Source organism: Cuculus canorus, chromosome 2 (genome assembly GCF_017976375.1).
Source record: "Cuculus canorus isolate bCucCan1 chromosome 2, bCucCan1.pri, whole genome shotgun sequence".
NCBI classification, from domain to species: domain Eukaryota; kingdom Metazoa; phylum Chordata; class Aves; order Cuculiformes; family Cuculidae; genus Cuculus; species Cuculus canorus.
The window spans coordinates 39213546-39226831 of record NC_071402.1 but is presented as its reverse complement, the minus strand read 5'-3'; the positions used below and the strand labels follow the sequence as shown (position 1 = coordinate 39226831).

Genomic DNA, 13286 nt, shown 5'->3' with positions numbered 1-13286 from the left:
GCTGCCAGTACTTCTGTACATTCATACTTTTAACCATCTGAATAATCCAATTACTTTCACTAGCATGCCTAAAACAGACCCTGTGCTTAACTGTTTGGAGACAGTGATGTCAAACGTCTTTAGAGATGATATATTCTCCAAAGCGTATCGGTTTCTTGCAGCGTGTCTTATTTGACCCCTTATTTTCCAGCAGTCCCTCAGCTTTATTATCCATGTATCTCTTCAAAATGGCTGATGGCAGAGCTGAAGGCAAATAGATCATTTAATTTCCTTGCAATGTCTTTATCCCCTTTAATTGTTCCCATTGCACCCTGGTACTCCACTGAGCCTTTTGATTCTCTCACAGCCTGCTTACGCCTTTTGTAATTAAGTAATTTCTTCTTATTTATTTTCATGTTATGCCTTTGGCTAATCTCTCCACCAAATCCCTCAGCTAAAGAGTCTTCATTTTTGTTTTACATTATTGTTCCTTACCACTGGCTTCTGTTGGGCTAACTTCCCATTTTCCAAAGGATATTTGAAGAGTCTCTTTTGTGGTACCTTTCCATTCAGCCATGGCAGGCAGTCACCCCCTCCCTCCTTTTTGTCTTCCTGGGGCTTGCACAAATCTTTAGTAACTCATTAGTGGCTTGCTTCAGTAGACTCCATGCTGAATCTTTACAGCACCTTACACATTTCCCTTTGTCTAACAGGAATTTACTTCACCTTCTTTTTGGTGAGAGGGTTAAACTGCTGGGGAAAGAGGTTGGGGCACGGAAGGGAACATTAAACAAAGGAACAAAAGAGATGAACTAATAGAAAATGGTTCTCTGTTCATGCATAGAAAATTATTTGGATGCAAATCAGTCACACAGCTGAATGATTTGTCTCAAAGCCTCAAGATTAGGGAGCAGAGGGCTTCAGCCTCAAGTGGCACTCTATCTGATTTCTAGCCAGACCTTGCATGCACAAAACAGCATGCCTGCAAACAGCCCACCTGATGGATTTGTGTGTTGCTTTCATGTCTCCTTGTACTCATCTGAAAAACACCTTTGTACTCACTTAGAGGTTTTTTTCCCACACCATGTCTTAAAGCTGCAAATATGTAGAGGAGAGGAGGGATCTGGGCAAGGTACAGTCAGATCAATTACACATGAAGAAAACTGGGTAGCATCTCTCCCAGGCAAATAATTTCTACTGAAAGTAGAGCAAAGTACAGGTAAGAAATTGCTTGACAATCTGGTAATTTATGTAGATACCTAAATAAAGATTAGAATTCCCAAAAACAGAGACTGAGAGGAAGATTTTGTACAATTAAATAAAGTATTTAATTGTGATTTAGAGTTTAAGTGGATTATAGAAGATAGATACATTGTATGCACCATTCCCATGAAGCCCTTAGGGAAATCTTTACAAAGCCTTTAAAAGCATTAGAGAGTGCAGGACCCTGAATATGACTTTGCATCTTCTGTTAAGAAAACTTCTTCTCAAAAATAAAGGCTGAAACCTTTTCTGTTCGCTACATAGCCATGTTTTCACAACTTAGCAATAACAAGTTTTCAATTCATTATAAGATTTGCAAAAGTAGGGTTAAATCAAGCTCTGGATTAGTCAGTCTTCCCCGAGTTAGCCAGAAAGCCCATCCATGAATGATGATATCATTCTATATTGACACCAACAAGACAATGGAGAAGGCTGGCATGTGTGTGAGGACACTTTTGCAAACACTGCATACCTCTGAGACTGTCACAAGGCTGTTCTTGTGGAAGGCTGATCCCCTTGAAAAGGGATGCTAGGCTAGAATATATTAAGTAGATAGGGTCTAGAGAGCAATTGCTTATTTCGTCACTGAAATTGTAGTAATTTAATGCTGCTGTGTGAAAGTTATCACCTGTTTCAGCTGGGCAGCGGGTAGTATATTCATATCACAGTTCATTCAAATAAATTTGGACTGAAAATAAACATTGGTTGCCGATCCAATCCATATGCCTTCACCTTACATTGCTAGGGAAAGTACTCCTTCAGTTTGTCTGTTCAGCACATTTTCCCTATATGATGTGAAAAAGTCAAGGTTGTCCTGTTACTTCAAATGAAGGAGTGGTGGTCGGGTACTCAGCAGGAATGAAGTTAAATATCTTTAAGCTCTGTGTATTCCAAGTTGCCTCAGTAATTATACTACAGAGAAACTTCTAACTTAGGCAGAGCCACAGTTCAGTAACAGCTTTTTCAAGGGACTGTGTCTTTATAGAACAGATGTACTTTTCTACTTGAAACTTGCTAAGAGAAAAAAAGAATAAGAAAACACTTCACAATTTATTTTTAGTAGAAATTTATCGTGTGTTGCTGCCTTTCAGGGATAGAGGTCTTGACAGTAAAGATGTTTGTTTTGACCGCATATAGGTTTTTTCTCTCAGGCAGAATTTGAAACAATGCTCTTGTAGGCTTAGATGAGTTGTTTTAAATTAAAGAAAACAGCAGAAAAGGATTAAATGAAAATCTCTGTGGGAAAACATGGTGTGAGCCTTTCCTGTAACAGAGCTCAAGTTGAGAATTGTGCAGAAGTAAAGCAGGCTGTGATAGCACTATGTTAAAATTTTGTTTTGCGGAAGGTTAAGCTGTTCTTTCTGAATCTTGCCTTGCTTGTTGCTCTCTAAAAGAATCTGTTGTTCGTAAATCATCTTAATGGGAAGGACAGGGCCTGATGAGAGGGCCTGATTCAGCTTACTCAGGTGTAAATATGGAATAAATCATTAACGTGTCCAACTCTCACTTCTGTAAAATGCATGAGAAGGAAGTAGAGCGGCCCAGGCTTCTCAGTACAGAGTTTCACATTAAAGAAAACATTTCAATGTTTCCTTCTCTGTCTCTTCCTATCTACTTCAGGGCCTCCAAGGTTTCTAATTATTCTCCCAGAGCTGAGGGAAGCCTTGCAGCCAGCCTATTAATAGCTGCTAATTAATAAAGAGATCCCATTTTGAGTGGATGCAGCTATTTTCCATGTTGCATTTGGTTTGCAGTAAGAACACAACAGTCAAACTTTACTGTGTAAATCCTTGGATTGTTTCCTCCACTCAAGTAGGAAGCCAGCGAGAGTAGTTTGTAACCGGACCATTTATATTAACATCAAACTGATTAATTTCTTTTTCTGTTTCTCCTCTTTATAATTGAAAGAAAAAAAGAGGGAAAAAACCAAACAAAAATACTGGTTAAGTATATCCAAAGGAGCAAGGATTTAAACTGATAGCCTGAATCCATTTCATTACACCATAGAAAAATATTTTCCCAAAGCAGCTTAGCTAAACTCTATTGTAAGGAATGTGAGAAGAATCAAAAAGATTTAATTCAGAGTTTTTTCTCCACCAGTGAGCAGGACTTATCACATCAAGCAAAGGAATGTGAGTTTTAGGGCAGGAGTGCTTTAGTGACACCTCTGAAACAACTCTCTTTTCAAAAGAATTCTACCAGAATAAATCCCCATCCCTTGGTCATGCCCCATCCACAGCAAAGCTGAGTATCTTGATGTTTGAAGATAACTGCAACCACTGATTTTTTTTTTTTCCTACTTTGGCTTTAGGAACTCTTTCATAGATATTCTTCGGGCTATCCTACTGTCCTTGGAAGTCCTCATCGAAGATCAGGAGCTTCAGATAAACGGCTTCATTCTAATCATAGATTGGAGCAACTTCTCCTTCAAGCAAGCCTCCAAGCTTACACCATCTATCCTCAAACTGGCTATTGAAGGGTTACAGGTAGGTGGAGTGTAATACATGTGCCTGCAGCTTTTATTGCTGCAGATGGTGATTTTTGCTCCATCAGGCACTGGGCAGGGTGAAGGGTAGCGGGAGAAAATAATCCAGAACGCTTTAGTGTTCCGTCCATTTGCAGCATAGACTGATTTTCAGACATTTCATTTTGACTGTCTTTCACTTTTATTTCGGCTGTAAATCAGTGTAACCAAAATGTATGTTACTTACTGCAGTATTAAGCAGGATAGTTAGAGATTTGAGGTTTTATCCATCAGAGAATTAAAATCCAGCAGCCTCTGCCTTCTGGAGTGTGCAGTCCACATGAAAGCGCATCTGTACGTAAAGAGAGGGTGGCAAGAGAAGAAAGCAACCTCCTCAGCAGATGGAAGTATGCTGCCATGTTCACTCAGATGCTTTTGAGTAGGAGCAAAATGAGGAAGAGGGAGGACAGGCTCCCTGTCATGCTCTCATTCTGACTGCCTTAATTTGTCACACCAGATCCTGTTACATTGTTGTTCAGACTGCTCAGAGGTTGTGCATCCACTTGGTGCTTGCAAATAAATAGGAGCAGGTTAAAACTGCCTGCTGTTGTGGGGATAGGTGGAAAATAAGGATGAGGTGGCTGGGGCCTGATGAGGTAGCCCAAGGATGAAGTTAGGCTAGGGTGCTCAAAGAGGACTTCAGCCCTTTCTGCTAGACTCTAGCTCATCTCTGCTATTAGACCTGAGATATATTTTCAGGTTTGAAGCAGTCCAACACAACCTTATTAATGTGGGCATTCAACAGAATCCAAGGACTATTTAGACTGAAAGATCTCTGAAGATCACGTTGTCCAACCCCGTGTTTAAAGCAAGGCTGACTTAGTCTTAGACCAAGTTATTCAAGGAGCAAGTTTCATGTAGTTCCATATTTAAAAGGAGAGTCATTGTTTTTCTATTTTATTTTTAGTACTCTTCAGGTATCCTGCAGTCATAAATACTTCAGGAGTAATCTTCCCTGTTGTGTGTGTATCTTAACTGTAACTTGTATACTAGAAAGAACAATTTGTTCAAGTAATTTTTTTGCTAACAAATTGTCTACAATTAGATCACGATTATCTCTATATTATTATTTGAAAATGCAGTAGAAAAGTCTGCCATCAGTTTTAAGCTTGTGTTCCCCTTCGTGGGGAATTTTCATCAATTCTAAAAGATTAGAAATTCAAGCTGTGCAATTAGTCCCTAGGACAATACCTTATCTTCTCCTGCTGCTACTATCACTTCATCTGCCTTCCTTAACAGAATAATGTTCTGTGGTTCAAAACCAAAACCCTCCAGTTAGAAGGAAGAGAAAAACAAGTGACATTCATTAGGAACTCACATTCTAGCAAGATGTCCTTGTGCCTGTCCAAATTTTGCACTTCCAGCTCTCCAGTAAGAGACCAGCCTTCATCCCGTTTGATTTCTGGTCACAGCACTGCCAGGCTGCCTGCCTGCTGCATGAGAATGAGGGGGCACATTCACCTTATAGCAGCTCCAGCTTCGACTGGTGGAAAAGAAAGTCATTCCTTTCGAAGCCAATTTCCCCTACTGTTCCTATTCACAGGCTCTACTTTGATGTCCCCATTACCTGGATGGAGACACCACTTTATTTGCAGTTGTTGGCAGCAATATGTTTCTGCAAGTACCAAAGGATGGAAGTACCAAAGCTGGTCTTACGATGATGTTATTAGCCTGGCATCCTGTGCTGGGCAGTTTAGGGAGGATGGCTTTTGTGTTGGTGGGTGGGCATTTAATTTCTCATTTAAAGTCACGTTACTGTCGTCTTCTCCATGTTACGCAGAAAATAACCGTCTCTCTTAAGAGTACTGATTGGGATAATGTGCCCCAGACTTTTTTAACTATTGTTAGTCTTTATGAGTTGCAGAATTGTGAATGCTGGACTTTGATTTACCAGGTTTAGAAGCAAGTTGTTCATGCTCATAAAGCACATATTTAAAAAGCAATATCTGTGGGTTTTTTTTAGAAGAGATACTTTTGGCTCTTATTGTTGCTGTTGAAGTACCTTAATTAAGACTTTGTTCTTTTCTTATTTTAAAAGAACTACTGTTATCTTAATGTAAAATTTATGTGAAATGTAATTGAAATGCAGGGAAGGCCTACATGCAGGAAGGAAGAGTCACAGTATGAGTTCCCTTGGAGGTCAGATTTTGATGTCTGAAAAAAAAAAGTAGAATTGTTTTAGATCCTTGTTATTTCTCACAAATAAGTCATTGTACATGTACAGCTGCTCAGACAGGCACATTATATGGCTATCCCAAGTCCTCCTTTCTAAGAAGAGATTTGCGATCATATTAAGTCCTATGTAAGTCTAGTGATGTGGGTAACAGGAAAATAATTATCTATTACAATTTTTGGTGGAGTTGAACCCATATGTTCACATGTTGGTGTCTAAGCCAAGAACTTCTGGCATCTCTGTCCGTAATAGTAATTCTAATGCCATATCTGAACCACTTCCCCAAAGCTTTGTTAAGTTCTCATCTCATTCAGTATCTCAGACCATTATTTTCTGAAATATTTAGCTGCTAAAAATAGACAGTGGTGTATTTAATAATTTAAATCTATGCATTTGGTATTTTTTTTCTTACTTTCAAATAGCCTTAAGCCAATTAATATATTGACAGTTCATTTTTTTTCATTTTTATCTATTTCTTTCCTTCGATTGCTGCTGCACTGCACTATCTCTAAGTGCAGAGAACAAATATTACACAGGTATATATGTTAACTCATCCCGCATTGCAAGATCAACTCTAGTCAAATCTAATAGACTTAGCTGCAGAGATTAGTATGTTGCTATTATATAGGAAGCTTAGTTCCAAATACTGTAAAGTCTATAAATGCTCAGGGAGATGGAGCATATATTACATCACCATACAGCTGAAAGCACATTTTGCTCAATACTCTCTGTTCTGTTTCGATTTTTGTAAATATTACATTACACAATATAGTTAATTATAACTCAACAGGGCACCTACGCTGTTTTTCAGTTCTTTAATGACCTAAAAGAAGTCTTATGATTCCACTTTAAACAACAGCTGTTCAGATGCTAAACAAGTATTTGTACAGTATGGCAGTTCTTATCATGCCACAGGAGCATGGGGACAAAAGTAGTTTTAGTGCCATCTCTGTTTAATAAGCTCTACTTTTTTATCACAAGGCAATTGTTGCTTTATGCTTTGAGCTCATACCATACTTCTTCCTAAACCTTACTGATCTTTTGAGTTTTAACACATTAAAGAGAAGATTGTCATGTGGATGGAAAGGTGGGGAGAGAGATGTATATAAAACCAATCTATTTTGCCAATAACTTGATGAGTTTTGACTTCCTATCCTTATTTTTTTTATATGAACAGCTTGTTCCATTCACAGCATATTTTTCCCCTCTGTTCTCTTCAACTGTTAAGTTATCCGTCTCTGTGTGTCACCCTGATATTATAATTATCTCATGATGGCAGACAAAATTTAATGGTGGCTTAAGTTAACTAGAGGTTGTTTAAGTTTGGTATTTTGCGTAACAGCTTAGAAACATCAGAGTCTGATGGCAAAGGTAAGAATATTGCAGATGTGAAACAGGTAAAGCGTGTAAAAATAGGTCACTTCTTACTATGCAGGACGTTTGCTATTGACCACTGCATTTGAAGACCTCTAATAAACATTAGTGGAAATTAGAGCTGAAGTGTGTTACAGTGAACACATACAAGGAACATGTTACAGTGAACAGTGGGTGTCCAGTGAAACCCCACTGTTTTAATACTGGTCGGTGTTATCTCAGAGGATGTAGTTGCTTTGCCTCCAGGCAGGATTTATGGGTTTAGGGTGCTTCTACCAATCAGTGTAGGAAAGCACTGTTTTCTTCTGCCTTGTCCAACACCAGACCTATCTACTGCAATTTGTGTACATAAATGCAGGTATCAATTTAGAAATTCTCCCAGCTAGTATTGCGAGTTGAAATGCAGCAACATCTCCAACAGCGTCCAGAAATATTCTGAAACTTTCAAAATGGTATGAGGTTGATCTTGTCTGCCATTTCTTTGCTGAGAAGGCCACTGCCTACCAAGACCCAACTGAGTGGCTTTTGGCACAAATCGTCAAGCTGGATCCAAAACTGACCTAAAGATCAGGTTTGCGCAGCAGAGTACCTTGTATTGCCTTACATAATGGCTAACTTGCCCCAAGGCTGTCTTAAGGTACTGAAACAAACAGGGTGAATAATTATATCCTGGTCATATACTTTTTTTTTTTCTTGATAATTCTGTAATATGCAATTGTACTCACATATATGAGGACAGTGACTCTTAAAAAAAAAGCCTTATGCCTACTTTGTGAAAATGATGAATCACTACAGAAGTGATCTCTAGGGTTCAAGAGGGCTCTGATATAAATTTCACTATCATTGCAGCAAATAGCAGTAACAACAGGGAATATCCGAGATCAGCCAACAGGGATTTGTCCACAGATTTTCATTGTTAGTAATGTGACAGAAGTTATGAACAACAGTGTCCATTACAACATCTATTAAAGCTCTTTTATTTTTTAAAATTATCTTCAGTTTGCCATCATCAGTGAAAATTGGAAAGTGGTTATTTCTGGGAGGAGAGGGAAAGGAAATCAATGATGCTTGACTTAAGAACATCTCAATCAGATGCTAGTACTGATAAAATTCTTCTGAACAAAAATCTTCAAGTAAGTGAAACTTGTATAAGCTTTTCTTAGAAAATTGGTTTAGTTACATTTGTCCAAAGTTTGTCTGATGCTGAGATCAAGACAGATAATCAGGCTAACAGGTTTGTTTGGATGTAATTGGTGATAATCTCACTTCAAAATCTGGAATGAGATGCCAGATTAGAGAAAACTCAGTCTGTTTCGAATTATATGAATATTTTTTGATCTTTAATATGAGAAAGAGATTTAAACGAGGTAAATTTTTTTTGGAAACTCCCTCCTACCGTAATTATGTGGGACTGAGAATCTTAAATTCAGTTAAATTCTAGCAAAAGATTGCATGACACTATCATATACAATCAAATATTTTTCATGTTCCGCTTCAGAAGGAAGTGCTAAAATATAAAATATGCTCAAAATGCAGGCTAGAATTTAGACCTCAAAGGAGAAACATGTAGTTCAACATGATGGCAAAGGTTGTTTTTCCAAATCTCAGTGAAAAATATGAGCTTTTAGACTTGATTCTTTTTTTTTTCAGTGAAAACCAATTTTTTTTTTCTGGAATGATGCCACGTTTTCAGCACAGAAGTATTATGATGAAATATGTTTCCAAAATTCTCTGAAAAGAAATCTGGAAATATGTTTATTTCAAAAATTTTCAGCTGGAAAATGAAAAATACTTAATATTCCTTTTCATTATGACTAGTAGGAGCACTTGATTTCTTTCTTAGTTGTTAAAGTTTCTTGCTTTTTTCAAAGTTGAAATCAAGCTGAGACAATGGAATAGTATTTCAGATCAGCTTTACCTGAGTTTGGGTATATTCAAACCTTTTTTATGGTCAGTCTGGGAATGTGAACAGAACCTGAGCAGTCCTTGTATGTCTGGAGACTTTGAGAATCTCTTTGCCCCAGCAAGCTTGGTCTTTCCTTCACGCACCTGAACCCTGGAGCTGAATCTTCTCTTCTTGTTTAAATATATTTATACTCAAAAAGCCAAGATAGATGTGATGTCTTTGACTTACTTAGTACTTCCTGTTGAACTCTTCATGAGTGATGTGAGGGATGCAGGCTACAAGATGCCTTATATATTAAGTATAAGATGCAACTAGTCTTTCCATAAAGTTTCTGAACATAATACTGCTGTTACTTGAAAATTTAAAGTAAGTGAGAATCCATAACATCACAAATTGAAGAACATTCTAAAAAGATATATTTTGGCTCAGCCTTTCCGTAAAAATCTGCAGTGCAGGGAGAAATCTGTCTATGCTATAAATATCCAGTGATGCTGTTACGTCTCATCAGGTATTTATAACAGGTTGTATTAACAGAAAGACAGAGATATCTCTGTCATTGCCTGCTGAAAGCAGAAGAGATCAAATCCTCAGTAATATAAGCTAGGCAAGTAAGACCATCAATAGACACATACATTTACTGCCTTGGGCAAGGACTAGTAAAAAAACATTTGCACCTAGTGTAAAAAGCCACTCAATGTAGATTTTATAGCCTTTTATCTCTGGAATACTAAAGGGAGACTCAAAAGTCATTCATTCATTTATTCTGCTGCTCCTCAGTCTTTCAGGTTGAAAATCTGACAGGCCAAAATCAGCAGAGAGCTGAGGCAGTACAACTGGCTGAGGCTCCTTGCACATCTGCAGAGTAATGCTGATTTATGGCAGCTGAGCATCAGTCCCTCTTTCCCTCCCCCTCACAGAAATAAACCTGCTTGAAGGAAGACTTTGGTTGCTTTGTTTTGTTGGTTTTTTTTTGTTTAGCTTTTTTTTTAATGTCCAGAATTTAAAGACACATAAACAATTAATTAAGTCTTCAGGTTTTTATTTTTGTGCAAGAGCCTTTTCATTATCTTTCGCAGGAGAGGGAAAGTGAAGAAAAGGGGATATTCTAGGTTGAGTCTTTGAGGATGGATAATCATAGAATCACAGAATCATCAAATGGTTTGGATTGGAAAGGACCTTAAAGATCATCTAGTTCCAACCCTCCTGCCATGGGCAGGGACACATTTCACTAGACTGGGTTGCTCAAAGCCCCAGTCAGCCTGCCCGTAAATGTTTTCAACATCCACAATTTCTCTGTACAAAATGTTCCAGTATCTCACCAGCCTCATAGTAAAAATTTTCTTCCCTATAGTAGTCTAAATCTACCTTCTTTCTGTTTAAAGCCATTACCCCTTGTCCTGTCACTATGTGCCCTTGTAAAAAGTCCCTCTCCAACTTTCTTGTAGGGCCCCTTTAAGTACTGAAGGGATGCTATAAGGTCTCCTGGGAGCCTTCGGTTCTCCAGACTGGATAACCCCAACGCTCTCAGCCTGGCTTCATAGAAGAGGTGTTCCAGCCTTCTGATCATCTTTGTGGCCCCTCTCTGGACCTGCTCTACTAAGTGCATGTCCTTCCTGTGCTGAGGGTTCCAGAGATGAAAACAGTACTTACGAGGCAAGATCACCACCAGCATGTCAACCACACAACACAGTGTGTTGTTGGCAAACTAGAGTGCACTTAATCCCACTGTTCATGTCACTGACAAAAATGTTAGATTGTGCTGTCCCCTGTATTAATACAGAACCCTGTGGAAAGCCTCTCGTCTCTGGTCTCCACTTGGACATTGAGCCATTGATCACAATTCTTTGAGTGTGACCATCCATCCAATTCTTTATCCACCGAGTAGTCCATCCATCAAATCCATGCCTCTCCAATTTAGAGATAAGGGTATCATGCCAGACAGTATCAGATATTTTGCACAAGTCCAGATGGATGACAGCAGTTGCTCTTGCCTTATCCACCAACACAGCAAACCTGTTGTAGAAGGCCACCAAATTTTAAGGCACAATTTGCCCTTAGTGAAACCGTGTTGGCTGTCACCAATTGCTCTTTATTTTCCATGTGCCTTAGCATAGTTTCCAGGAGGATCTGCCATGTGCAGAAGTGAGACTGACTGGTTGGTAGTTCCCCGGTCTATCTTATTTCCTTTTTTATAAACAGACATTATGTTTCTCATTTTCCAGTTAGTGGGAACTTCACTGAACTTCCACAACTTCTCAAATATGAAGGACAGTGGCTTAAAAACTTCATCCGTGAATTCTCTCATGACTCATGGATGCATTTCATCAGATCCCATGGGCTTGTGCATCTTCAAGTTCCTTAGATAATCTCAAACCTGATCTTCTCTTGCAGTGGGATATTGTTCATTCTCTCAGTCCCCGCATTTGCCTTCTGCACTTCAGGTGGTGTGGTCAGAACACTTGCTGGTGAAGAATGAAGCAAAAATGTCACTGAATACGGGGATAACTGCATTTCCCATTTCTTTCCGGAGAGGGGACACATTTTCCCTAGTCTTCCTCTTATCACCATATTGTACCTAAGGAAGCTTTTCCTGTTGCTCTTGATGTCCCTGGTCAGATTTAATTCTATCAGAACTTTAGCTTTCTTAACCTCACCTCTGGGTGCCCAAATAATTTCTCTGTATTTCCCCCAGGCTGCCTGTCCTTGCTTCCATCCTCTATAGGCTGCTTCTTTATGTTTCTTCTGATTTTTCAAGTAGTGCCCTTCCAGAGGGCAGGCAATTTCCTCAAAATACAGAAATGGGATGTTCCTGTGTCATAATCACAGCTTGTTGATATGTTCCAAAATAGATTGCCTGCTAATAACTCTAGAAGACATGCTAATAACTCAAGTTTATGTTCATAGAAGGAAGATGGGTTTATCTAGAGAGAGGGACAAATCTAGTCTGCGAAGAAACAGACAGCTCCTTCCAGTAATAATGATTTAACCGTTCCTAAAAAGAGACAGCTTCAAGATCTAATGACATTCTAATGGCATCTTGAAAATGGCTAGAGATCAGAATTTAGCAGATGCTTTAAGATGCAATGGGACACTCTGCTTCCCAAACATCCATAGCAGAAAACTTCCTTGATTTCAAGTCCTCTACTTGTATGAAACGTAAGCTTGCATATTTACATGAATAGTTGGATGAAACCATTTGAAATAAATACACATAAAAAGCATACCATTTTTTCCCATTAAAGTTTCTAAATCTACTTTCTAGTTATTTTTCCCTTTGACGTTACAATGTGCTTCACATTAGAAACCTATGTTGAATTGCTGAACGTAAAGTCACAGCGAATGATGAGCACTTAGTATCCATTGAAAGAAGGTCATTTTGAACCATTGCAGAAATGCTCATGCTATCTGTCTTCAACAGCTGTTATGATATGCAGAGTACTCTCTGAGCTGTCAGTGAGGGTGCTTTTGAAATTTTAGGAGACTAGAAAAGGAATTGACTCGTTATGTATGAAATAAAGGTAGATAAACAGACTTTGCTCTCTGCGAAAGAAGGCCTATGCTTATTGTGTGCCTATCATCTCTAGGGAGTTGACTGGAACAAGGAAAAAGGAAAACACAGTGAGCTGTAGACTCACATTTGTCATTTGAAAATAGGAATTAACTGCTTAGCAGAATTGATCAGCCCAGCCATATTTGCCAGTTCGAGGCTTTGAGTGTGGGTAAAGGATAAGCTGCAATGTAGACAGACTGAGGGGCTGGATACATTAAAAGGAAAGTCTATTTTAATGCCAGTTCTTGCATTTTAGCAAAGGTCTCATCAAGTTTCTGATAAGAATTAGACAGGAAGCAAATACTCTTTCAGTCCTGGCAAGGAAATGGGAAAGTTTATTGCAATGAGTTTACTTAGAACAGAAAGCAGCAGTTTCTTACTGTTTGTCAGTAAAAAGGCAGGTCGAGCTGACACAAGCCATGCTCGAATTTTCCCAACAACATATGCCTAGGTAGCTCATCTTGTATCTCGAACCTTTCTTCTTCTCATAAAAAGTGAATGAGGTCAAATGTACTTG

General features: G+C 38.6%; 1 protein-coding gene across 2 annotated transcripts in view; it reads left to right on the top strand.

Annotated features, from left to right (window-relative positions):
• Positions 1 to 13286, top strand: part of CLVS1 (clavesin 1) — a 103307-nt gene that overhangs the window by 31182 nt on the left and 58839 nt on the right. For both annotated transcript variants that reach the window (XM_054059525.1, XM_054059526.1), the window contains one exon: positions 3554 to 3728. In XM_054059525.1, coding sequence (XP_053915500.1) covers positions 3554 to 3728 — 175 coding nt within the window. The remainder of the gene's footprint in view (positions 1 to 3553; positions 3729 to 13286) is intronic.